The sequence below is a fragment of the Bufo gargarizans genome, chromosome 3 (assembly GCF_014858855.1).
Source record: "Bufo gargarizans isolate SCDJY-AF-19 chromosome 3, ASM1485885v1, whole genome shotgun sequence".
In the NCBI taxonomy this organism is placed as follows: Eukaryota; Metazoa; Chordata; class Amphibia; order Anura; family Bufonidae; genus Bufo; species Bufo gargarizans.
Window position 1 is genome coordinate 448,851,505 of NC_058082.1, and position 27,802 is coordinate 448,879,306.

The 27,802-nt window shown below is 41.8% G+C and overlaps 1 protein-coding gene across 1 annotated transcript in view; it reads right to left on the reverse strand.

The window, feature by feature from the left end:
• The window catches only part of CD53 (CD53 molecule), a 98,606-nt gene that overhangs the window by 30,751 nt on the left and 40,053 nt on the right, over positions 1-27,802 (reverse strand). The window contains exons 2-6 of the mRNA XM_044283531.1: positions 26,800-26,879; positions 21,592-21,780; positions 20,038-20,112; positions 9,691-9,786; positions 8,168-8,275 (exon numbers count right to left, since the gene is read on the reverse strand). Coding sequence (XP_044139466.1) covers positions 8,168-8,275; positions 9,691-9,786; positions 20,038-20,112; positions 21,592-21,780; positions 26,800-26,859 — 528 coding nt within the window. The 5' untranslated portion in view covers positions 26,860-26,879. The remainder of the gene's footprint in view (positions 1-8,167; positions 8,276-9,690; positions 9,787-20,037; positions 20,113-21,591; positions 21,781-26,799; positions 26,880-27,802) is intronic.

Genomic DNA, 27,802 nt, shown 5'->3' on the forward strand with positions numbered 1-27,802 from the left:
TAGGCTATTTTATATTTGGTTCATGGCCAGTAGCTTTCCATGACCATAAGTGATTATTAAAAAATATGAAGAACTTTTTTATGACTTAGGATAGATCATCATAACAGCAGGGTCCGACAACCCTACCGAACAGACTGCTGAACTCTGAAACACCACAGCTCAGTAGACTGGATAGTGGTCATAAATGGTACTGCAGTGATGCTGCCATTTAAGTGAATGGAAGTGGTGCTGCAATACCATTCATGCCCACTGAATTATTTTAGCCCCTTTTATGAAGATGTACAGTATATATAACTCTAGATTCTTTTTTTTTAGAACTTTTAGTTTTGGCACTTTCATTCCTGGCACAGCCTTTTACTGTCCATTATGGATTCCATTGCTGTCTGTCTGTTATCCGGCAGATTTACTATGGTAAATACACCATAATTCTAGTAAGAATTGACCCAACAAATTGGTGTATATGCAGTGCACCAGGTCTGTTACGTGTTGTACACACTTTTCAAAAGTTTCCAGCAATAAGAGCACAGCTGAGTAGTGATGTCGCGAACATAAAATTTTCCGTTCGCGAACGGCGAACGCGAGTTTCCGCAAATGTTCGCGAACGTGCGAACTGGGCGAACCGCAATAGACAGGTGAATATGAAAACCCACAGGTACTCTTTGTGGCCACAATAGTGATGGAAAAGTTGTTTCAAGGGGACTAACACCTGGACTGTGGCATGCCGGAGGGGGATCCATGGCAAAACACCCATGGAAAATTACGTAGTTGACGCAGAGTGTGGTTAGTTGAAATCGCAATGCGATTTATAGAACTTGAATTAATCGCATTGCGATTTCAACTTTCTCAAATCCGACAGTACATTCTAGCATGGAGTCGTTCCCATGGTGATGGGGATGCTCCATGAGCACGGAAGTCAGCAGAAGTTCTGTTGAAATCGCAATGCGATTTATAGAACTTGAATTAATCGCATTGCGATTTCAACTTTCTCAAATCCGACAGTACATTCTAGCATGGAGTCGTTACCATGGTGATGGGGACGCTCCATAAGCACGGAAGTCAGCAGAAGTTCTGTTGAAATCGCAATGCGATTTATAGAACTTGAATTAATCGCATTGCGATTTCAACTTAGAGCTTCTGCCGACTTCCGTGCTCATGGAGCGTCCCCATCACCATGGCAACAGCTCCATGCTAGAATGTACTGTCGGATTTGAGAAAGTTGTAATCGCAATGCGATTAATGCAGGTTATATTAATCGCATTGCGAATTCAACTTAGAGCTGTTGGGTTCCTAATGGTTGTATTGCTAGAATATAACGAAGATTGAGAATATAGTGCTATATTCGTTATATTCGTCAATTCTAGCAATACAACCATTAGGAACTTAGCTTGCATTCGCTAGCTTGAATTCGCAATGCGATCAATATAGCCTGCATTATTCGCATTGCAATTACAACTTAGATCTGAGTTCCTAATGGTTGTATTGCTAGAATTGACAACGAATATAGCACTATATTCTCAATCTTCGTTATATTCTATCAATATAACCATTAGGAACCCAGCTCTAAGTTGTAATCGCAATGCGATTAATATAACCTGTATTAATCGCATTGCGATTACAACTTTGTGACACTGCAGCTTCAGAATGAATCTAAGATGGATGCTGTCCTTGCTTTTTGATAGGCGGTGGGAGGGTCTGGGAGGGAGGGTATGCTGATTGGCTGGAATGTGTCTGCTGACTGTGAGGAACAGGGTCAAAGTTTGCTCAATGATGACGTATAGGAGGCGGACCGAATATTGCATATGTTCGCCCGCAGCGGCGAACGCGAACAAGCTATGTTTGCCGGGAACTATTCGCTGGCGAATAGTTCGGGACATCTCTACAGCTGAATGGAGTCCTAGAATGCACCAAATATATTAATGAAGTACGTAATAATTTTGATGAAAAAACACTGGTCTAAAGTAAGCCAGCCGCGAAGTGACAAAAAGAAAAATCTCTACCATGCAAAGCAAAATTTGCCAGATCTATCACACAGTGAACCACCATGATACATCTTTGCACCATCTGCCTGACTCCTCTAAGTTTATCCTATTGTGAAAGTGTCTACCATATTAGTGTGTTCTCCATTTGGTGTGTAGCAAGTTTAGTTTCTGTTAGGGTCAGGGTGGATTTGATTTAAATCAAACTGATTTAAACCACGATTTAAATCACAATTTAAATCACTAGTCAGTAAGGCTTGATTTAAATCATAGTTTTCTACATAAAGACTAATTCTTACTGGTATAACTTATAATATACAAGTAGATGAAGATTTTTAGAATAACAACTTATCATATTAGTTTGATTAGGTTGATCCTGTATTCATAGGTTTGTAGAAGTTTAAGGTCTTTTTCTCAACTCTGTTCACGTTATAACATTTTTCCTGTAAAGACGAGGCATGTGATCTCTGCTGAGTCAAATTCAGTTTTGAGAACTGCAAAAGTAAACCAAGCATCTGTGATAATATCTTGTAGGCAGAGAAACTGCCCAATAATCTTACAAAAACCTCTGGAAGAGCATGACATTGTGAATGGATTAATGGAATTTATTTACTCAAAAAATTAAACATATATAGCCTTATTCTACATAATTCAAAAAACTAATCTTTATTTCATGATGGAATAACCTTTGGATGGTAATATATTTTCCTCAAAAAGCATTTTATATAAAAATCATAGATTTTTATCCACCCTGGTAAGGGTTCATTTTGACTTATGTTCTTGAAGTTTCTTATGAGCCAGGTACCAATTATACAATAATCATGTATATCCTTGTTAGTACTACTATATATTCCGAACCTGAACAGAAAATGACCATGCCATGTTTAGACCTATCATTTATACACATGCCTTATAGGTATGTTAGGCTATTTCAAGCTACGATCTTACAGCCTGAGGTCATGAGACGACAAAAGAATAATTTTATATATATATATATATATATATGCACAAAATCAAAATAAGAGGAATGAGGGACCTGCTCGCAAGAGCTTATTCTATGAGGAGATAGGGGTGACACAAAAGGTAAAAACCACTTGTTTTGCACAATGGTCCGGCCATCTTGAAAAAATAGGGCAGCATATATAAAGCTGCATGAGCCAGTCACGAGCCGATATGTGTAGTGCACTTGATTGCATGGGGTTTGGATATTTGATGATGGATCAGGTTCAGAAGAATGATGATGAAGGGAGGGGGTGAATGACGAAGAGTTAGATTAGGGGATGTGATACACCAACCTCAAAAGATGTGTTTTTAGGGAGTCCCTAAAACTGTGGATGTTGTAAGTTAACCTAATTTCTTGGGAGAGGGAATTCCAGAGAATTGATGTAGCTTGGGAAAAGTCTGGATTGAGAGGTTCTGATTATGATGGATGTTAGTCATACCGTAAGTCATTCACTGAATGGAAAGCACTGGTAGGGTGGTAGACAGAGATGAGGGAGGAGATGTGTGGTGGTGGTGGTGGGGGGTCAGCACTGTGAAGAGCTTTGAGGGTGAGAATCATCAGTTTGCTGGATTAAGGATAGATTGGAGAGAGGAAAGTCTGGTGATGGGGAGACCAATTAGTAATGAGTTACAGTAATCGAGACAAGAATGGATCAGGGTCATAATGAGTGTTTTTGTTGTTTCTATTAGTAACAAAGCAGTGAATTCTAGATATGTTTTTGAGGTGCAGGCGACATGAGCAGGCAATATATGGGGTGAAGGAAAGAACAGTGTCAAACATAACACCTAGACAGAGGGCATGATGCCTAGGCATAATGGTAATGCCAAACACTGAGATGGAGATATTAGGTTTAACCAGGCTTTTACGCTTGCACATTAAAGACAGTGATGTAAAACTTCCTAAGTGGCTTATTTCTGATTGTGTTTATCTGTAATATATTGATTTATTTATATTATTACAAAAATAATTGGTATAACGTCTTATATTACACTGTATTGTAACCGTGCAACAATTCTTTTGATATAAATACAAGAAGCAACTGGGGAAACTCATGGAGGCAAGTGAAAATACCCCCTCTATGTTTATTGTCTCTCCGGCTGTATTACCAGGATCCAATAGACCTTGAAGTTGAGGTAGCGAGCTACTCTACCAGTATATCACAAAAAAGTCTGCCATGCGAATACAACGTTTTGGAAATTTGTTTCAGAGGAATTGGGCAAAACTGCATTTGCAATTTTACTTTTACAGGGAAACAAGGCAGAGAGGATGAAGAAGGAGGATCACATGACCTTGGCTGGCTGGTGGGGTTGCTCACAAAGCATTGCAGGCAGCCTGTCAGCCAATCAAGAGGCAGGATATTGGCTGGTTCTTCATTGTCTATGCTAGCTCACAAACACAGATGGCATAGTGGGCTCAGTCAGCCATTTGAGGTGAGAGGAGATGTGTGCTATGTGTCCCGGCTCCTTTGACAGACACCAATTACAGACACAAGAAAACAATTTTAGAATAGTGCAGGGATAGCTTTGGGATATATTTAGTTAGGTAGATTGAATTAATATGTAGAAAGTCAGTGTTTTTTCATTAGAGAGTGAGGCATTGTTCTGTATGTGTTTTACAGTGATGGCAGCTGGAGTGGTTCATGTAATTCCCTACAGTGACAAAAATCCTGCAGGGCCCGCACCACATTTCTTTTCTGTGCATGAGCAGCCATAATATTTTTTTTTACAAAACCTCTTACAGTTTGTAAGTGTTTTATAGGCATATTTCCAGCACCTCCAGCAGCATATCTTTCACTGGATATGTGGCTTAATTGCACCTTTTTTCTTAAAAACGAGTTGCAATATTGCTACATTTTATAATTGCACAGTTCAATGCATTTTACTGCATCGATATACCAGTGTCAGTCTGACATTATTTACTATTGCTGTCTTTGCATTAAAGAGCTTGGGGGGGAAGACTTCAGAGTATCATATGCCAATTTCAGGCCAATTGGGGCATGTTTGATTCTGGTAGAATTGATTCAGACCTGGACAAAATAGTTTGACCAATTTGTTAGAATTGGACCCAAAATTAATTTCAAACAATTTAAAACTTGTGACTTGTCATTGTTTCAGTAAAGTGGAAAACAAAAGACCCATGCCACATCATCTATGAGTAAGGGTCCATTCACACATCCGTGGTGTGTTGCGGATCCGCAACACACCCGGCCGGCACCCACTATAGAAATGCCTATTCTTGTCCGCAGCTGCGGACAAGAATAGGACATGTTCTATCTTTTGCGGAGCTGCAGAGCGGAAGTTCGGGGCCGAAACCTGGAAGTTCAGGGCTGCGCTCCGCAAATGCGGAAGCGGAGAGCACATAGTGTGCTCTCCGCTTCACGTCCGGGCCCGTTCCGCAAAATTACAGAACGGGTGCAGACCCTTTTGCGGACATGTGAATGGACCCTAAGAATGTGCGTTGCTCTAGTAGTGTAAACAGCAGTAGCAGCAAAGTTGGCATCACATGTCCAGCAGCAGACCACAGTCTGCTTCCAGTAGGTCACAGATTGTTATTAAGGACAAAGAGGATGACATTGTGGACTGGATGGCTCACACATCTTCTCAGTCACAGCAGGTTGATATCAATTTAATTTTTGTCTGACACCATGCCTTTGAGCCAGAGCTCAGTGCATTCCTTCTGCTCCTCCTTGCAGCCCCAGAGAAGCCTTTCACTTGTGTCATCTCTGTATTCACTGCCTCCTCCAAGTGGGGAACCCTCTTTTTCCCTAAGAAGCCACACTGGTGGTGGTAGGGGCAGCAGTGGCCCTGGTGGCAGTGGCATTTGGGGCAAATGCAGAGAAGGAAATCATAGGGGGGAAGCCCACTATGGCATATCACAGTCTGATAAAAGTGACGGGGAGAGTAAAGACTATAATGATGATTGTGTGTTGGACAGGATCTTGGAGCCAAATCAGGGTACTGAGAAGGTAGGATGAGAGGAGGAGGGTGGTGGTTGTGGTTATAATAAAGAGCAGAGGCAATGTATGGTCAAAACCTCAAAAAAATCCCTGCCAGGACCAGATCTGCTTCTGTTGTGGTCAGTTTAGGGACTGATGCTGCTGCTGATGCTTTGGGTGCAGACTCAAAACACGCCACACCTAAGTCAAGATCAGCTAGCTTTGTGCAAGTATCTTCCATATGGCAGTTTTTCTCAACAGGACCAGCACACAGAACTACTTTCGTGTGCAATATCTGCAGAGTGAAAATAAGCCGTGGGTGTTCAAACATAAACATAGGTACCAGGGATCTATTGCAGCATGTGAGACAGCATCACCGGTTCCAGTAGGAAAATAGAACTGGCCAGTATATGGAACAAAACTGTCCTTCTCCCGGTCTTCTTTGTGGCAGCCAGGCCACTTACCCAAGCAGTACAGTGTTCTTGTCATCATCATCATCAGTTACTTCTTTTCCTGCTCAGACTCCTCCTCCTTATCCTTTGATTTATTGTGAGACATACATAACAGAATATGTGGCAGTGAGAAAAATATTATGTGGCAGAGTATGTGGCAGTTGCTGCCATTTCAATTAATTGTGGTAATTCTGCAGTTACTCTTCTTTAGAATTAATACTGTACTTCTGGCAAGCTGTCTATTTCAATAGTCTTGTTTTCCAATTGTTGTGCAAGTGCGCCTTCACTCAAATGTAATTTTGTTCTATTATACTATTGCTACTTCTGGCCAGCTGTCTATAAAATGTGTTTTCCAAATGTTGCGTATTCTGCTCTATGGTCATAATACTTCTGGCTAATTGTCTGTTAAAATTGTCTTGTTTTCAAAATGTTGCATAGTTCCACGTCTTCACCCAAATTTTATTCTGCTCTATGGCAGTAATACTTCTGGCCATCTGTCTGATAAAATGATGTCGTTTTCAAGAGGACTGTGGCCTTTCTCTTGCACATACCCTGTTCCCTGACTCCATGGACTTTTGGGGAGGCAGATTGTAAAAGTGGCCAAAAATGACCCAGTTTGCTATTGCTTGACTTGTCCAGACTTCATTGTTCATTTGGGTCTTCAAATCCAAGTAGACACAATAGCCTCTTTCCAGTGTTACTGACATTAAATAATATTGCTGGCATTGTGTTAATGAGCTTAAAAGGAGGTGGGGAGAGAGAAAAAAAATGTTTAAAAAAAAGACAAAAGAGAAAAAATAGTCCTAGGAGACCTCAGGGCATTTGTGTAGTACATCAGACCTGGGGGTACTACACTTGTAATGATTTAATGGGTTATAATGTAATGTAATCTTTGTGTTATGTCACATTGGATGCAATACTCCTTGTATACCAGCAGATGGAGTATGGTTGGCAGCTTTTGGCTACAGGAATGGATCTTAACATCCCATTCCTCCCTTCATGGTAGGAGTGGGCTGGTCCAACCTCTTGCCAAAGGAGGGGCAGAGTGAGTTACAGTCAGTTTAGAGAGGAAAGTGAGGAGTGAGGGGGCATGTGATCCATCTCCCACGTCAGGTGGACCACAGAGGCAGCTCATCTAGGAGGAGATCATTGGCCCAGGGTCCTAGGCCATGGAAGATTTGTAAACTACAGTGTATTTAAGTCATCAGAGTGATCAAGCAACCAAGCTATCAAGACTCTGCTTCAAAGTTGTGGTCAATATGTTCAGACACCATCACGGAAGTTCAGGACAGACATAGCTAGAAGCCTGCATTATATAGTGGACACCTACAGGTGTCAGGGTCAAGCCGTAGGGAAGGGAATCAAGAGAGAGACACCATCTGCTAGCAAATTTCTGCAATTTACCAACCACCATACCCCATCCTCTGGGAGGAGAGAAATTGCACTTTGTACGAACTGCTGATTAATGATGTGCTATCCATTTTTTGCACTCAGTAAAGAAAGACGTTCTTTGTTAATCAAACTTTGCTTGGTTCCATCATCTTTTTCACTGCATGGAACCCCAGGGAGCGACGGCCTGAGTTAGGATACTGTGACACAACAACATCTCACCAGGGCCCCGAGTAGTCCCATCCTCTGCATCGGTTCCTCAAGGGCTCTCTACAATTGGAGTACTTTTCATTTGAGTAGAATCAATTCAGGCCAAAATCAAATTTTTGGACCGATTTGTTAGAATTGGACCCAAAATTTATTTCAAGAAATTTGATTATCTGTATACCACATATTTGTGTATATTTCTTACCTCTTTAAATGCATTTTCTTTTGTGCACTCCTTGTCGCCTGCATTGCAACAAGATTTGGGAATTTCATCTTTCCAGTCTGATGAACCATTGATTCCACAGCATTGGAACTAAGAAAAGCATTTATAAAATTTACTACAGATTTTAGTTACATTAATATTTTAGCACAAATATAAACATAATTAAAGGTATCAAAAGAGAGAGGTATAATAAAGTGATGTGCTCACAGCAATGTATTGACCAAAGTTTTTAAAGTTGAACGTGGTACAGGGACAAGTATAATTTTGAGTCAGCTACAGGTAAACCGTGAGTTTCTACAACTTTGAAGGCCTCCAGTACATGTTAAAACACCATAATCTTTGTTTGCACGTCTTTAAAAACATCACTTCTCAATTTTGGACAATGTCGATACATCATTACTCACGTTCATACATCCTTACTCTATGAGTAAGGATGTGTCCACATCATACATAACGTGCAAGTGTCTCAGGTGAACAATTTGGATGTTTTTAAAGAGGCAGAGTTATGACCTCTTAAGGTTTGAAATCATGTAATTCACTAAAATGGTATGCAGTCTATATGTGATGCAATATTATTATTGGAAAATATCTGTAGATGGCAGTATTCTAAAAATGTTAATCTTGCTTGTCAGTCAATATCATATTCCTGCAAAATAATCCATTACCTTTATGTCTGTACCATGGTCATTAATAAAGAATGCATCCTCCATGATTTCTCACTTTGTCATGTGGAGATCTCATTTCAAGCAGACATTTATAGCATATTGCAATACAATATATAGCACAATACAAATGAGTGTCATTTTTGATAGGGAGCTATAAGGCAGTATTTTTTTCTGATCTTTGACAACCTATTTAACATTGCTTCCTTCCTTTGTAATTGAGATGTATTATAATGCACATGATTGATTTAGAAATTTACTGCTGTTAAGCTGCAAGATGCACGAGTAAACTACATTTTAATGGACCTTTTACATTAGCTGACAGAGTGGGAATGAGGAATGTTCATTTCTATTAATTGCCCGCAATTGCACTTGCTTGTTTGTCAGATGATCAGCGGCACCTTTTTATGGGTCAACTGGTGTTATAAAAGGGGTTATCCAAACTATAAAACATGCCCCCCAGTGCCCGGGCCCCTCATATAGATTATACTTACCCCATTCCCCGGCACCCGCAATGGGCATATTTTATAGTTTGGATAACCCCTTTAAGTGTTTGTATGAACATTTTCTCCTGATAATTAACTCAGTCCTTGGCCTGTGTAAAACAGTCCAAAGATATGATCATAGAGAATGCTGTGGTCCTAAAAAGCCACAGCGTGTATTGAAAAGGTGGTCTTCAACCCAGGACTTACCAGCTTTTCCTAAACTACAACTTCTAGCATCCTGAAAGTTTGAGTTTTTCAACAGGTTGGAGACCACTGCCTTAGTCAATCAAAAAACTCAACCAAGTGACAGTATAATTAACCTAATACACGAGAATACAATCATGAAATACATACTCACCCTAAACTGTAAATCATCCCAAAACGTTGAATTATTATTTCTTTGATTATGATTTTCAAAACCTTTACTTAGCTGTCTTGTTACATAAGGATCTATCTAGAATAGAAGATAATAAAAAATGAAAATATTTTTGAGTGCCTGGATGCATGGCTGGTGAATAAAACACAATCAATTCAGGGGAAATAGCATGTAAGTGCAAAGGTAGCCACAGCCCAGACCATAGTGTCAATATTATAAATGGCACATGTTACGTATTTTGCATTGTAGCCCAGGACCATCAAGTTATGCCTCAATAAAATAGCCAAGATCCAAGCATTAAAAATGTTTAATTGTTAAGGTTTTTTATTGCCCAGAAACAGACCACAGAAAATTGAAAGGAATGCAGTGGGACATCATACAAGATATTCAAAAGCAGCACACTAACATGCTGTTAGCATGTAAATGAAATATAGAACGTATTTGGCTGTATTGTCTGTGCATGCAAAGGGACAATAGTCTTCTTACAATGTAAAATTGGTCATATCACCAGGAAACAATAATGTATTATTTGTAAAATACAGTTGCAAAAAAAAGTATGTGAACCCTTTGGAATGATATGGATTTCTGCACAAATTGGTCATAGAATGTGATCTGATCTTCATTCAAGTCACAACAATAGACAATCACAGTCTGCTTAAACTAATAACACACAAAGAATTAAATGTTACCATGTTTTTATTGAACACACCATGTAAACATTCACAGTGCAGGTGGAAAAAGTATGTGAACCCTTGGATTTAATAACTGGTTGAATTTTCTTTTGGCAGCAATAACTTCAACCAAACGTTTCCTGTAGTTGCAGATCAGACGTGCACAACGGTCAGGAGTAATTCTTGACCATTCCTCTAACAGAACTGTTTCAGTTCAGCAATATTCTTGGGATGTCTGGTGTGAATCGCTTTCTTGAGGTCGAGCCACAGCATCTCAATCGGGTTGAGGTCAGGACTCTGACTGGGCCACTCCAGAAGGTGTATTTGCTTCTGTTTAAGCCATTCTGTTGTTGATTTACTTCTATGCTTTGGGTCGTTGTCCTTTTGCAACACCCATCTTTTGTTGAGCTTCAGCTGGTGGACAGATGGCCTTAAGTTCTCCTGCAAAATGTCTTGATAAACTTGAGAATTTATTTTCCTTCGATAATAGCAATCTGTCCAGGCCCTGACGCAGCAAAGCAGCCCCAAACCATGATGCCCCCACCACCATACTTCACAGTTGGGATAAGGTTTTGATGTTGGAGTGCTGTGCCTCTTTTTCTCCACACATAGTGTTGTGTGTTTCTTCCAAACAACTCAACTTTGGTTTCATCTGTCCACAGAATATTTTGCCAGTACTGATGTGGAACATCCAGGTCTTGTGCAAACTGTAAACGTGCAGCAATGTTTTTTTTGGACAGCAGTGGCATCCTTTGTGGTATCCTCGCGTGAAATTCATTCTTGTTTAGTGTTTTACATATCGTAGATTCGCTAACAGCATATGCCAGAGACTTTTGTAAATCTTTAGCTGACACTTTAGAATTCTTCTTCACCTCATTGAGCAGTCTGTGCTGTGCTCTTGCAGTCATCTTTTTTTTAAAACTCGTTTTAATGAAATATAACAAGCAAAGATTGGCATGTTGCATACATTATACTGATACACTACATACTCACATTATTACATATGGATCCATTGGTGAGTCACATATTGATCTCTTAAGATTACAACTTCAAATCTCATTAATGTCAATTAACAATAAAGGAGGTACAACAGCAGAGTATTATGTGTTGTCTACAGGGTACATACGTTCAAAAATGGTCTTACCCTGTAGAATGCATATGTATTAAAGATACCGTCGATGGCGAGGAACACCATGATCCCCAAACCTTCTCAAATTTCTGAGGACATTTTCAATGGGAGAACATAATTTTTTCCCAGGGTATTATTTGATTTACCAAGGCTTTCCATTGAGTGACCGCAGGCGGCCTGTCTGCCATCCACCTGAAAGCAACTGCCTTCCTAGCCATGACACTTATCCTTTCCTCTCATGTGCCCAATGCAGCAATGTCACCAAGGGCCCGACTCTTACCCACCGACGTCAGGGAAGACGTATAACATCCAGGGCCACTTTTCATGTCAAACTAACTTTGTCATTTACCTTATTAAATGCCCTTGTGGGCTTGGCTATGTTGGTCAGACTATCCAAAAAATCTAAGAACGTATCTGCCAACACAATTCCAATATCCGTACCAAAAAGACTGACGCTCCACTAGTCAAACACTTTATTGGACATAAACACGCCATCAGCCAATTACGATTTCAGGTAATTGACTGGATTCCTCCTCTGAGAAGAGGAGGTGATCGCCAGGCGGTGCTGCGGGAGAGAGAGATGTCATGGATTCGCCAGCTGTGTACTTTACAACCTATTGGACTTAATAAGGATTATCTTTAGGATAATTAGTATTAGGCATTATTTTCAATGTGTCCTGTGTGTTACTAACAGTTTTCCTTTCTATTTTCCTTGCAGGACCAGAACTTTCCAGTAGCGGGTGGTGACATCCGTCAAGCACATTTTACGGTCCCAGCATCCTCCATGGCTTACCATTATTTTAAGTATCCCATGTGTCAATTTAAAATGACCTATTGCTTATGTAAAGTGTGTTTCATACAACGGTAGTGCAATGATCTTGGCTCTATCTATTTAGCTGTTTGCAAAAATGGCCCTCTGTACCTCAACTGTGGTTGACCCTGGAGTTATATATATAATGATTAGTGCTCCCATAATCGTATAATTCCACGGCCACACTTATTCGTATGTTCCTCGGCACTAAGTCCGAGGTCAGGGGCAGGCGGCAGTCAAGCAGAGTCCGTTAAATGATATCCAAGGTCCGGTACACGGTAATGAAAGAAAGAAACAGAAAACACTTTTGCAAACACAGGAACTAGATAAAGCTAGGAACCTAATTGTTCAGGAGTCTTTCTGTTGAAGGAGGCACCTTTAAATACATACTAATGACCAGCCACAGGCCGGGAAGATTAAGATTTTGAAATTAACAGCTTGTCAATTCTTGTTGTTGTTTTTTTTTTGTACCAATTTACCCTTTCCAATAGAAGTGACAATTCTTTGGAAAAACTGCATCACATCCACACCAAAATAGCACCAAAACCATAAAAAATAGTGACAAATCTGCGCTGTGTTCAGGCACCCTTACTCAATCCACAGCATGTAAAAAATGAGAGCCTAATAAGTGACAATGACCTGATTTATCATAAAATCTGAGTTTATTTAAAGCACTTTAAAAGGGCATACAGTAGTTGATGGCTTGTTCCAAGTCTCATACTGGACCCTTAGTCTTGACTATTTCTGGAACAGTGTACCTTCCGTGACACATGACAATTCAGCTCAATACAGTGAGCTGGGACAGCATCTGGTCATTTCCCTTTCTACAGAATGACCTGAGGTAGCCCTATGCCCTCACATGTTCACAATGAACTAGGGTTAGCGTTCTCACTATGTTTTAACTTCATTAGCAGTCAATCCCCAAAAGTGCTATTACACCTCTACAACTGAGCCACAGGTACAGCATGCAAATTACTGTTACTTGCAGCGTTACACCAGGGCTTGGCTGCACGTGTAATAACGCCAAACAGTGACAGTTTTTATTCTTAATTACTATTGATAATTACTATTGATTTACTTGTGCTATCCTCTTTAGTGTCTTCTAAATGAAATACAAGTCTATAATAGATTGATAGACTCACACACTCATTGCCCTCAAAGAAATTTTACCCTAGCTGTTAGATGGTGTTGGGGGCAGTGGTTATGTGAGGGCATGTGCACCCTGTGAAAAGGCCCTGGATGACCCAGACAGAACACCACTAGGGAGGATAATTTGAACTGCCAGTAAGCACAATAGCTCCCAAGTACAGGTGGTACTACAGTGACCGGGCTTGAGGTGACCCCAACACTACACTGGATCCCCTGGACACTGTTAAGGTGTCACCACATGTTGCTTCTCTCTGGAGAGGATGGAAAGGCATGGTGCGCCCCAATGGGAAAAACATCCAGAGAGTCAGGGTATGCAGTAAAGCAGTGTGCTTCTTCACTGGAGGAACTTAAGTGCAACACAATACAGGCAATGCACTGAGCTGGCTTCTCCAGGCTCCTCCCTGGCAGAATTGGGTTCCATGCTGTGGAAAGGCTTGAGTTTGCTGTCGCTCTTTCTTTCAGAAGGCTGGTACCCTGGTGCAGTGGCTGGGTTTCCTCTGGACACTGTTGAAGTGACATCATGTGTTGCTGTTCTTTGGAAGGGGTGGTAAGACATGGTGTACCCCAATGGAAAATAACTCCAGAGAGTCAGAGTTTGCAGTAAATCATTGTGCTTCTTTACTAGAGGAACTCAAGTCAACAACAATACAGACAAGGCACAGAGCTGGCTCCTCCAGTCTTCTCCCTGGCAGAAGAAGGTTTCTTTCTGAAGAAAGGCCCGAACAAGCTGTCCCTCTCTTTCTCAGAAGGCTGACTCACTGTGCAAAGGCTGGTGGTCCAAGGTCTATGTCTCAGTTGTCCAGCTGACTGCCTGGTCACAGGGCTGGTGATACAGGATCTGTTGCAGAGTATCTCCATCTCAACATTTTCTTATGGTCACTCATGCAGTCTGTCATCTCCTACTAAGCATTGGTCCCTATCTGCAGACTACTAGGGGCTCTGGCTGCTCTCTTTATGTGCAGTTTCTAGCTGAACTATAACCTTCTAGTGGGAATGGTGGACCGGAGAAACACAGCCTAAACAGAAACAATGTTACAATTTTAGCCTGTCATAGATTTGCATAGAGTTTCAATGCAAGTATATGGGAATGGCTAAGCAGTAAATCTTCAGACATAAACAACAGAGCTAAACCATACAGTTAGGTCAGTGTGTTTGTTTTTTCCCCTCCAAAACTTTGCATAGACTTTGATAGAAAGTTGTAAAGACTCTCAGCATTAGCTCAACAAGATAAAACAGTATAAGTGCACACAACAGCATAACTCACAGATGAGCGAACCGGATTTATTACAAAATTTCCAGAATTTTGTCTGGCAGCCAAACCTGATGCTTTTCAGGTTCATCTCAGACTAATCCAGTAAATCGGAGAACAGCGCCATTTTACTGCACATGTCTGTGGGGAAAAGCTCTGGGGAGGAAGAAGAAGACAGCTCACATGACCTTAGGAAGAAGTGGGGGAGGGCTTGCCCTGATTGGCTTATCCAGGCTGTCACCTGTGAGCCAATCAGTGCTGCAGCAGACAGGGAGGTGCCCTTTCAGAACGAGCAGAACGTCCTTCTGTGTTGGGCTGTGAAGGAGGGTGGATGGATCTATGCAGTGTCTAACAGAAAAAGATCTTCGGGACATGTACAGTCACAATCAAGCTTCTATTCTAGTGTGAGGGGCATTGAAGGGAAAGGCTATGAAGAAGAAGAATTCAGTAGAATAGGGAAAGTCAGGGAATATAGCTGCAGTTGCTATAGAAAATCAAAAGCAGCTACCTTTATGAAAATGTTTTTTATATTTTTTGGCATGTCATTTTAACAGAAATAGAAACAGATTGTTTGTTTTTGTGGGGGAGGGGAGGAATAAGCTCAAAACTGTGCAACACGTGTTTTACCATCCAGACTAGATAGCATTTGAAATCTCAGTGAAAACGTGAACTACTAGTCCGAAATCCGTGTCAGGGCATTTCCAGACAATAAATGTTGTTAAAGTGTGGGAAAATAGCATATTAGTGTCTTACAATACACAGGGTAATGGGCGATTATAGCTCTGAGTGATAATTTGAAATACTAGTCCGAAATCCATGTTGGTGCATATGCAGGCACTTCAAATTTATTTTTTCCTCAGTTTTAATTTGGGAAAATAGCATACATGTGTCTTACAATACAAGGGATAGCAGTTTACACCAATCTGGATGATAATGTGAAATACTAGACCAAAATCCATGTCAGCACATGTGCAGGAACTTCCAATTTGTTTATTTTTGCTTGGGTTTGGGAAAATAGCAAATAAGAGTGTCTCACAATACTGTAAAAAGAGTAGCGGATGATTATATGTCTGAGTGATAATGTGAACCCATATCCAGTGGCGTAACTACTGGGGAAGCGGCTGCTTCGGGGCCCAGTGCCCCGGCAGCGTGTGAGGCAGTATATTTTCAAGTTAGTTAAATATGATCGATTCTTGTCTTCACAGCAGCAGCGGCGGCGGCTGACCAGGCCCCCTCGCTAATGTGATCTAATCTTACTGTCTCCTAATGTGTCTGGCATTCGAACCCACCCCATTCGAAGTATAAATGTTTATTTTATTTTTTTTAATACCCGACTGTTACTGCCATGGGGGGAGCGGGAGGCACTTGATACTGGCACATGGGGGAGGGGGGTTGGCACCTGATACTGGCACCTGGGGGGGAGGGGGTGTTGGCATCTGATACTGGCACATGGGGGGAGAGAGGCACCTGATACTGGCACATGGGGGGGGGGGAGGGGTTGGTACCTGATACTGGCACATGGGGGGGGGAGATGGCACTATGATACTGGGACATGGGGGGGAGGAGAGAGGCACTTGATACTGGCATGTGGGGGGGTTGGCACTTGATACTAGCACATGGGTGGGTTTGGCACTTTGATACTGGCCCATGGGGGAGAGAGGCACTTGATACTGGCACTTTTTTGGGGGGGGGGGGGGGATGGCATTATGTTACTGGGACATGGGGGGGAAGAGAGAGGCACTTGATACTGGCATGTGGGGGGGGGGGGGTTGGCACTTGATACTGGCAGATGGGTGGGTTTGGCACTATGATACTGGCACATGGGGGGGAGGCACTTGATACTGCCACTTTTTTGGGGGGGAGATGGCACTATGATACTGGGACATGGGGGGGAAGAGAGGCACTTGATACTGGCACATGGGGGGGTTGGCACTATGATACTGGCACATGGGGGTGGGAAGGAGAGAGGCACTTGATACTGGCACATTGGGGGGGGAGATGGCACTATGATACTGGGACATGTGGGGGGAGGAGAGAGGCACTTGATACTGGCACATGATGGGGGGGCATCTATGGGGACACTTACTGGCACATTATTGGAGTGCATTATGGGGGACACTAGGCCGGCAGCCTATCAGAGACCGGACACTGAGGGGCATCTACTGGGGCACTATAAATGGGGCATTTTATACTGGTACATTATGGGGGAGAGGAGCACTATGGGGGAATTTACTGGGGGCACTATATAGGGGTATTTTATACTGGCACATTATGGGGGCACTATGGGGACATTAGCTCAACTGGGGGCATTACAAGGGGGTATTTTGTCACATTATAAGGAGAATTATTACTACTGGGGGGGCGTTATGGTGGGCTTTATTACTCCCCCATGGTATGACCCCCTAGTAGCAGCACCAGCCTCTCCCTGCTCTGCTATTCCTCTGCCCCTTCTCCAAATCCTTATTATTAAATCTTTCTCATTAGGATAAAGCACAACATCAGCTCCACCGAGCCCCCGGCCAAAGTGTTGAAGTGGTGTCCGAGATCCCCAAGGGCCAAGTAACTGTAAGTTTTCATATGAAATATGTTTATGTTATACACATATAGCATACACTGTGCCACACAATATACAGTATACCGCTACACTGTGCCAAAGGAGTGGGGTTTACACAGGAGGAGGGAGGTGCGAAGCGCGCTGGAGGGGCCCTTACAAATATTTGCTGTGGGGCCCAGTCACTTCTAGTTACGCCCCTGCCCATATCAGTGCATTTCCAGACAGTTCAAGTGTTGGTGTGATGATGGGGGGGGGGGGGGGGAGAGAATAATCGCATAGTAGTTTTGACAACTTGTGTTTTACACTAGAAAGCTTTTTTTCTGAATCTGCATATTTAACACACAAACGACATTAGGCCCAAATCTTCTGGTTGAACCGGTACTGCACTATTTCCAAAGTCAATTGTCAGTAGCAGTGTTTTTAGTGTGTTTGTGGAAAGGGAAGGACATTATATTGTGCCTCCCTGTCTTTAAGTTCCAGAAACCAGATTTGCAAACTGAATGAGATTGTGGTATTGGATAGCTCACTCCTCCTCTCTGTCACAGCAGGATGGTGTGGAGGTGACCTCTAGGTCACACACTGTGCGGTGGAGTCAGGGGTCAAAGCATTCCTGCTGTGCCTCCTCTTTGCAGCCTCAGAGAAGGCTTTCAGTGGAGTCCTCTCTGTCTTAACTGCCTTCTTTTTTGCTAAGAAGTGGTAAGAAAACCCTACCACTCCATATAGCAGACAGGATAGTCTCCCTGATAACGACTTGTGTGAGAACAGTCACCATTTGGGCTGCCCTGATGAGGAGGTTAAGGTGTATGCTGGGGACCCCTTGTATAGTTGTGTTGGTGGTGCTAATAGTGGCACCCATTCCTAAGGCATTGGTGTTGGGGTCAGTGACAGTGGCAGTCGGGGCAAATGCAGAGCAGGGGAGGGGGGGCAAGGAGCCTACCATGGTATCTCACAGTCTCATACAAGTGGCAGGGAGGGTTAGGACTCCGATGACGATTGTGTACTGGACAGGACCTGGAAGCTGGATAGGATGCTGAGGAGGAGGCAACGTCAATGAGGCAACAAGGAGGATGGTGCCGGCAGCTGCAGGTGCCTCCCAAAGAACAGCAAGGGCCATGTCTGCTTCAAGATCTGGTGATGCTCCTGACACTGTGGGCGCATGAGGTCCAAAACATGCCAGAGCTAAACCAAGCCTGGCTGCCTCTAGCTCTGCCTGATTATCTACCTTATGTCATTTTTTTCTCCACAAAGCTGGTACACAGAAACACAATTGTCTGCAAGGTGTGCAAAGTTAAAATAAACCCTGGCAGTTCAAACACAAACATAGGTACCTCAGCTCTATTTCAGCACATGAGGCGGCATCACCTGATCCTTTGAGAAAATCCCATGGGCCAGCGTTTCCAATCAGAAGTCTGTCTTCCTTCTCTTGGTCCTCTTTGTGGCAGCCAACTTACATCCCCAAGCAATACAGTGTTTTTATCATAATTATCATCAGCAGCTTCTTTTTCGTCTGCTAAGGATCCTCCATGTCCTCCTCTCCATGGTGAGACATCTATAACAGAATGTTTGGCCTAGGAAAAAACTTTTCTTCACCAGCAATTAGCTTGTCTACAAGCTGAACCCCCACCTGGTCAAGTGCCGTGTACTCAGGCCACTTCTTGCGATTCTTGCTGTGCAGAAAACTGCAGTTTACAGTAAGCATCTGGAGCAGCTGTTATGGGCTTGGACAGTACATGTCTTTCACAGCCCACTGGGTAAATGATTTTTGTGGCAGCAGGGAGGCAGCACCCCAGCACCATGGCCAGGTCCTTTTGCCCCCCACAGAGTCCTAGGAGACTAGAGGATGTTATCTAGTCCGAACAGAACTTTCTAAAAAATTTCTGCGAACCTGAGCCAACCACAACGGATTCGCTCATCTCTACTTTGCATAGTAGCAAAAGGGGCAAATGTCCACAGTTCAAAGTATCCTTACTCCAGAGCACTACACTGGTCAAATGACCGATGGCCAAGGGTCTGTGGCTAAGTAGTCGGACAGTCTATCACCGTCTAAGCTACTTCTTATGGTTACTCATGCAGTCTGCCTCTGCCTCTGACTGCTCTACTTTTATACAGTTTCTAACTGAACTAGAAGCTTCTAGTGGGAAGGGTGAAGCTGGAGAAACACAGCCTAACAGAAATAATGTTCCATTTCAATTCTGCCATAGACTTGTATTGAGCCTCAATACAAGTCAATGGTAATAATTAAGATGTAAACAGCAGTCTAGACAGAGCTAAACCAGACAGTCAAAAGGTCACTGTGTCTGTTTGTTTGTTTTCCCCTCCAAAACTCAGCTCTTCATAGTCCTTTATGACAGGAATGGCAAATCACTAGCTTCTCAGCGTACAAACTGAATAATCCCAGGGTCTCTCAGTTTTAGCTGACTGTGCATTAACCCTATCCACAGTGCAGTACAAATACAGTGCAATAACAGTAGAAATGAACATGATATACTACAATAAACGTATAAAATGCAGTTTAACAGTATAAGTGTAAACAATGGCATAAATCATAGTCAAATTAACCCTTCAAAGTGCAATAAAGTAGTGAGATAATGCCTTTACATAGCAATATCCCATTGAGCATTAATGCCAGCTTCAGCAGCCTACAAATGTGCAGGATCTACAGGCCTAGCTGCAACATCGATAGATAGATAGATAGATAGATAGATAGATAGATAGACAGACATTGATAGTTGTATGTTACATGAGAATTTAAATCATATAGGTTACCTCTTTTTCATAGACGAAGAGAACGATGGCCAGTACAACTTCTATCAACAGAATCAGCAAGAGCAAAATAAAGAACTAAAATACACAGAAACAAAAGGTTATTCTTTAACATTCAACTGAAAAATGAATAGGTTACAATATTTCTATTGAGCAATACAAAAATCATTCTGCTGATCATACAGAACATCTCAACGCACATTGCTATTGGCATCCATAATTCTTTATGTATATTTATCACATATATTTCTACATTTATCTTGCAAGGAGAACAGCCACAGATGACACCGAACAGCATAAGCATCAAACACAATCTTAGATTTCCAAAGTGCAAATTGTCTGGTGTAACAAAATAATGTATCTTGCAAGAAAACCAATTAGCTAACTCATGGAAAAAGATTTTATAAGTAACAAAATAATTTGCCCTTGGAATCATAAAGTTTGGCAAGTTACAATCTGAACAATCCAGGGGGGCAAAGGCATACTCACCACAGAGGCAGATCATACCACTGCAAGGGTGCACTTGTTGAGAAAAGGGCCCTATGTCTGAACTGTTCTTCTTTTCAAACAGAATGTTTCCTCAGCCACCACTAGGGGGAGCTCAGTGCAAAGGCATTTTACAGCTTCCTCAGAGTTCAGGAGTTCAGTAATGTGTATAAATTCCTAAGCACTAGACTCCTGCTAGTGGTGGCTGCTATCAACCAATTTTATCATGTTCTATGTGAAGGGAGGATCTAGAGATGTATGGGGAAGGTTTAGCAAAGTATATAAGCCAGTACATATAAGCCAGGTGTCATGTGTAAATATGTTGAAAAAATGTTTATGTACCTGGAATTTTTAGCCTAAACCAGATTTTATCAACATTGTATGCATTCATCCTGTTAAAAAATCTATTACAAACCGCACAGGGAAGAGATACTGGCACAACACTCTTATGGTGCATCAATATTAAAGGAGTTCACGGACGAGCAGCACTCCGAAGGCACACCTGGGTAGGGCCAATATGAAGGGTCAGATCCCAGCTTAGAATCCCAGCACATATACAAATCCAAAATATCTACAACACTCCTCCAAATAAAGCTAAGGTAATTTATTCACCAACAGACATGAAAACATAGTGACGTTTCGACTATGAAAATAAACCTGTTGAAGTCGAAACGTCATTATTTTGGATTTTCAACATTAAAAAATTGGGGACAGCCGGACATTCACCAGCTCTGGTCGGCCCGGGTCCTGCAGTGTATTTTCATCCCTGCTGCTTCAGGTCCCCACAAGTGTGACGTGTGGGGAGTCAGCGCATCACACTTCCCCAACACCCGATCTCATAGACTGATATGGATTATGAGGCTGGGTAAATAGTGTGTATAGACCTCTGTGCAGCTACCATTGCAAGAAACATACAAAAAGATGCACACGATCTCATATTCCTAAATGGTCCATAAAATCTGCCGTTAGACCGAGTTGATAGGTTTCACTAAAGTTCACATATGCATCCTGATGATTATTTCCTCCATTTTCATTACAATATGTATTACAATATGTAAGACCAGTACTCACAGTAAGAAGTAGGCATTTGTTCTCTTTAATTGCTCCCATACATCCTAGAAATCCAAATACCATTATAATGCAGCCAAATAAAATTAGGATATTGCCAATTGTTATAGAGGGACTATCGGGAAACAGGGCCCCATAAACATTGTTAACAACAAAGTAGATTCCAATGGCTATTGTGGCACATCCAGCAGCCTGCAAAAACAATGGAACAGTATCAGAATATATCCAGACTACATGAATGGGAGATATTTATAATCTGTCTAATATTAGGACATAACCTATATAGGATAATGTATCACTATGCAACGTTTTAGCCTTTTTTTGTGTCTGCTTGGTTTGAAACCTTTTTTGCATCAGGTTTACAAAAGGACACACACCATTTTTTAAATTTGCTGCACAAAATACCTATGGATTTTTCTGTCTAATCATATTTATTACAAAGGTTCTGTTAGTTACTGGAGTGAATTGCAACTTTTTGCAACTTTCTGCTAAAAGACCCAATGATGTAGCTCCGTCCACCAAACATCACATCATAAATTTGGCCCAAATGTGTACTGCACACAACAGACACTCACTCCCCTTTTTTGGTGAAGCACACCCCATACAGTACCAGCACAGTGGCTCCGTTTTAACACCGATGCCATGCAGCACTGGGTCCTAGGTCCATGACATTTGCATGGAGTTGATATCTTCTCTCTGTGTTTGTGTAGGTTTCCTCCCACACTTCAAAGACAAAGACATACTTTATTAATAGGGAATTTATATTGTGTGATGATAATGTCTTTAAAGTACGGCAGAACATGTTGGTGCTAGGTAAGTAAAATAAATGTGGTACATTGTAACCGCAAGCAGTACTAAGATATGCGAAATTTATCACAGTGGCTCATGCTGGATGATAAATTTGGTGCATCTTTGTCTAACCTTACATCAACAGTTAGTTGGCGTAGTTTATAACAAAATTTAATCATGGAGAGCACACCATGTGGCATATGCCACAAGGTCTGCCCCTAATGCCCCCAGATGTAAAGCAGCTCTCCTATAAGTCAATGTTCAGCTCTGATGAGGGGCAATCACCCTGAAACAGCTGTCTGCAGATGAGGTGCTGGCTTATTTAATATCCAAGTCATGTCTCAAGGCTTATTTTAAGAGCTGAACATTGACCTATAGGATAGCTGCCTTACATCTGGGGGCATTAGAGGCAGAGCTTGTTAAGAGCTCATTTGCATACCTTTCTTCTCAGAATTCCAGAGGAGCATGTATGGCCTATAAGTCTCCTCAGACTGATTAAGGTGCTCTCTCCCTAAGGAGAGTTAGTTCCCCCTGATGCATATGCCACAGAAACATTAGCCAAAAGGGTGCCCTTCTGTTCTTAGAACAGGTGATGTGTTCACTCGCTTTGTCACTGATAACATTCCCAAAAGGACCCACACTTTCCTCTGCTCTGTGTTCTCAACATGAGCTCCACTATGTGCAGGCACATCCCACTACCCTGGAAGCTGGCGACTCCTTCTCGACTGCGCAGGCGCCACTGCTTGCCTTTACTGCACAAATACAACACAACGACACCTTTATTAAAATATATATGCGCCCTTATCCCTCCAGAGCAGCCATGCTGTTCATCATATTATATTCATTATCTTTTGTTTCCTCTAGTGACTTTGCAACCAATGTCCAATCTAGGACCAAAACGTCCGACTAAAGTCACTGCAAATTGCCATTGACATTCCTGATTACATGGATTTGATTTTGATTCTTTGAATGTGTAATAAAATTGGAGCTTGAATTGCATCATATATAAGAGAACACTGGCTCCATATCTGTTGCAGTCAGATCGTGCCACTACAGTCAATGTATGTGATGCTGAACCGGGCAACTACCTCCTCCTAGTAATACGGAACTTGAGTGACAGTGCTGCTCAGAAATCTGATGGGGGTGACACGTGTCATGCATTGCACGGGTTACACTTAAAAGGTGTCACATACATACTGGAGTCTGGTCAGCACTCGATCCGGAGAAAGTGCTGCAGCGGGAGGGGCGCTCCCTAAGTCAGTAAGCAAAGAAGTTCTGGCAAGCGCTGTTGGTTGACAAAGGCTGGACAGGCCAAAAAGCGTCCTTAAATTGTATCTTGTGAAATACAATAACGTATAAACGTGATTGAAGCATATAACGCTTACCTTGTGCATTCAGTCCTGCTTGTGGGCAGTATGTTATAGAGCAGCAGGAGCTGAGCAGATTGGCATATAGTTTTCTAAGGCTACTTTCACATCTGCGTTGTGCTGTCCAGTTTTGAGATCGGGCACAGGGTCTCAAAACCGCAGCACAACGCTTCCGTTTTGTCCCCATTCATTGTCAATGGAGACAAAACTGAACAAACTGGACAGGAGTGCAGCAGAATGCATTCCGTTCCAGCTTGTTGCGTTCCCAGGCCGCACACAAAATCACTGCAAGCAAAACCAATGTAAGGCAATGGTGCTGAATCCGTTTTTCTCATGTCCGAAAAAAAACGGATCCGGCACCATTGATATACAGTGCTGCCCATAAATATTCATACCCCAGGCAAATTTTGACTCAAAGTTACCTTTATTCAACCAGCAAGTAATTTTTGGACAGGAAATGACATAGGTGTCTCCAAAAAGATAATATGACTATGTACAAGAGGCATTATTGTGGAAAAAAAACCATTTCTCAGCTTTTATTTTCTCAGCAACATTTGAGCAAAAAGTTTCCAGTCCAAAAATTTTCATACCCTTGTCAATAATCAATAGAAAAGCCTTTATTGGCTATTACAGCAATCAAACGCTTCCTATAATTGCAGACCAGCTTTTTGCACGTCTCCACAGGTATTTTTGCCGATTCATCTTTAGCAATGAGCTCCAACTCTTTCAGGTTGGAGGGTCTTCTTGCCATCACCCTGATCTTTCGCTCCCTCCACAGATTCTAAATTGGATTCAAGTCTGGACTCTGGCTGGGCCACTCCAAAATGTTAATGTTGTTGTCTGCTAACCATTTCTTCACCACTTCTGCTGTGTGTTTTGGGTCATTGTCATGCTGAAATGTCCACTGGTGCCCAAGGCCAAGTTTCTCTGCAGACTGCCTGATGATGTCTTTGAGAATCCTCATGTATTGCTCTTTTTTCATGGCGCCGTTTACTGTGATTAGGTTCCCTGGCTGAAAAACACCCCCAAAGCATTAGGTTCCCACCACCATGTTTGACAGTGGGGATGGTGTTCTTTGGGCTGAAGGCTTCTTTTTACGCCAAATGAAAGAAACATCATTGTGACCAAACAATTAAATTTTAGTTTCATCTGACCATAACACAGAAGACCAGAAGTCTTCTTCTTTGTGCAGATGAGCTTTTGCAAAGGCCAAGCGAGTTTTTGTGTGCCTTATTACTTGCTGGTTGAATAAAAGTAACTTTAAGTCAAAATTTGCAGCACTGTATATGGCATGTTCATTTTCAATATAATACAACCGGATGTGTTCTGAACTGATGCAGGCAGTTGTATTATAGTAATGGAAGCAGTCAATGTTATTTCTATGATTAGAATTCCAAAGGGCAGTCCTACTCAGTGACTGTGCATACAGCGATACCTGTCAATCACTGCGTAGGACCACCCACTAGACTGCCAAACATAGAGCATGGATTCAGATGAATAAAATGAAAGTTATAGGGATTTTTTCCCCCACAAATTTAAATATCAGTCTTCCAAGTGCCCCTTGCTCTGTAAGATACTACCCACAGATTGGACTGCATGTACATGACAAGCTCCCAGCTCTGTTTCTTTGCGCTTTTCTGCGCGTACAAATACAGTATACAAATACATACAAATAGTAATGAATAAATAATACTATACAAACAAACCTGCACATACAAATACAGTATACAAATACATACAAATACAAATAGTAATGAATAAATAATACTATACAAACAAACCTGCGCGTACAAATGCAGTATACAAATACATACAAATAAAAATAGTAATGAATAAATAATACTATACAAACCTGCACATACAAATACAGTATACAAATACATACAAATACCGTAGTAATGAATAAATAATACTATACAAACAAACCTGCGCGTACAAATACAGTATACAAATACATACAAATACAAATAGTAATGAATAAATAATACTATACAAACCTGCACATACAAATACAAGAATGTATGCTGCAATTTATACTGATTGATGTATTATTATAGTGTAATACTTCTCTGCTTCTTTGTATACATAGGTTTGTATGTAATAATTCAAAGGAATTTGTCACTAGATTTGTGTGGCAGAATAAAGTAGTAACGGGTATGCTAATTGCAGAGGTATATAACTTGTCAATATGGTGTGAGCCAGGAGTTCTCTGATGTTATGCATCAGCTCAGGAGTCCTCCGTATTCATAAACTGTCGCACCTACCTGCCTCTGATTGACAGCTGAAAGTTGTCAACCAGTGGTGGGAGGGCGAGGAGAGCTCGCAGCTCACGAATGCTGGGAACCGCTGGCTTAGGCCTCATGCACACGACCGTTCCGTTTATTGCGGTCCGCAAACCACGGATCCACAAAAAACGGAAGCCGTCCGTGTGCCTTGCGCAATTTGCGGAACGGAACGGGCGGCCCATTGTAGAAATGCCTATTCTTGTCCGCAAAATGGACAAGAATAGGACATGTTATATTTTTTTTGCGGGGCCACGGAACGGAGCAACGGATGCGGACAGCACACCCGGGGCCACGGAACGGAGAAACGGATGCGGACAGCACACAGAGGGCTGTCCGCATCTTTTGCGGCCCTATTGAAGTGAATGGGTCCGCACCCGAGCCGCAAAAAATGTTGTGTGCATGAGGCCTTACACAATGCTCAGCTCATGATGCCCCTGATGAAAACTGTGTCCGTTACCAGTTGATGCTACTGACCGAGAAGGTAGCCTAAGCATGGTGACAGATTCCATTTAAGTACAAGTTTTTTTTAAATCTAATTTATCCTTAATATAACCCATATGTAAACCAAATGAAGACCCACCTATAAAAAGATTTATTGAGGTACAATTTCTATGTAAAGCCTTCTTCGCACATCACTGTTTTGGTCAGTGATTTCCATCAGTGATTGTGATCTTGGTGGAGGATCGACCACTAGTTTTGGCTAACGATCACTGATGGAAATCACTGATAAAAAAAACTGACGTATGAAAGAGGCCCAAGAGTGAACTTACCCAAAACAATAGATTGAAGGCGAAAAGCATATACTTCAGTGTTTTAATACATTTACCCATTTTGACTTTGATGTTTATTCCTGAAAAAAACATGAAAAAAATGAAATATAAAATACATTATACAACAAGAAAATTTAGACTAGCACATCTAAAGTCACAGGTGCAGATCCATAAAGCTAGCATGCAGACAGCATATGAAAATACATTGGTATAAGATATATATATATATATATATATGTATAGGTGAATAAAGGGTCCCACTCTTCTTCACCATACGGATGTGCTGCGGTGTCATTCTTTATTCTACATGATACACCTTGGAAAGGTGTTTTCACCGCCGGCACCCAAACATTCACTACTAGGAGTGCTGCCTTGAATTTTCATCTATATATATATATATATATATATGTATACAGTACAGACCAAAAGTTTGGGCACGCCTCATTCAAAGAGTTTTCTTTATTTTCATGACTCAGAAAATTGTAGATTCACACTGAAGGCATCAAAACTATGAATTAGCACATGTGGAATTATATACATGTGGCGAAAGCCACTTCGCCACAGTGTTTTGTAGGGGGCTGTTTGCCCGCCTCCTGCCCCTGGATTATGGGCCCTCTCATCAGCCAGGCCTTCTTTGTTCACAAAGGACTTGTACTAACTCGAACCCCTGGTCTAATTCGTGCCATTTTGGGATGTTAAATGTCTATGTGTATTGAAAAGGGTGGGACATTGTATACGTTGAGTAGTGAGGTCTGTTCCATTGTCTCTCTGTGTGTATTGGCAATGTACCTTTGTCCTGAGAGATAATTGAATTACGTCTCGGTTGTCTCCAGGGCAGAAGATATTGTGTATTCTCCTGCCTGTGATGATTACATCAACCCAGTGTGAGGTAATTGTATCACAGGCAGAGGGGAGGATTTTGTGTGGGAGTGTCTGAGTGTATTGTACGTGGTTATTTGCTGTTTTTACAAAACCCTGTGGGTGGTAACCTTGTTGGAAGATG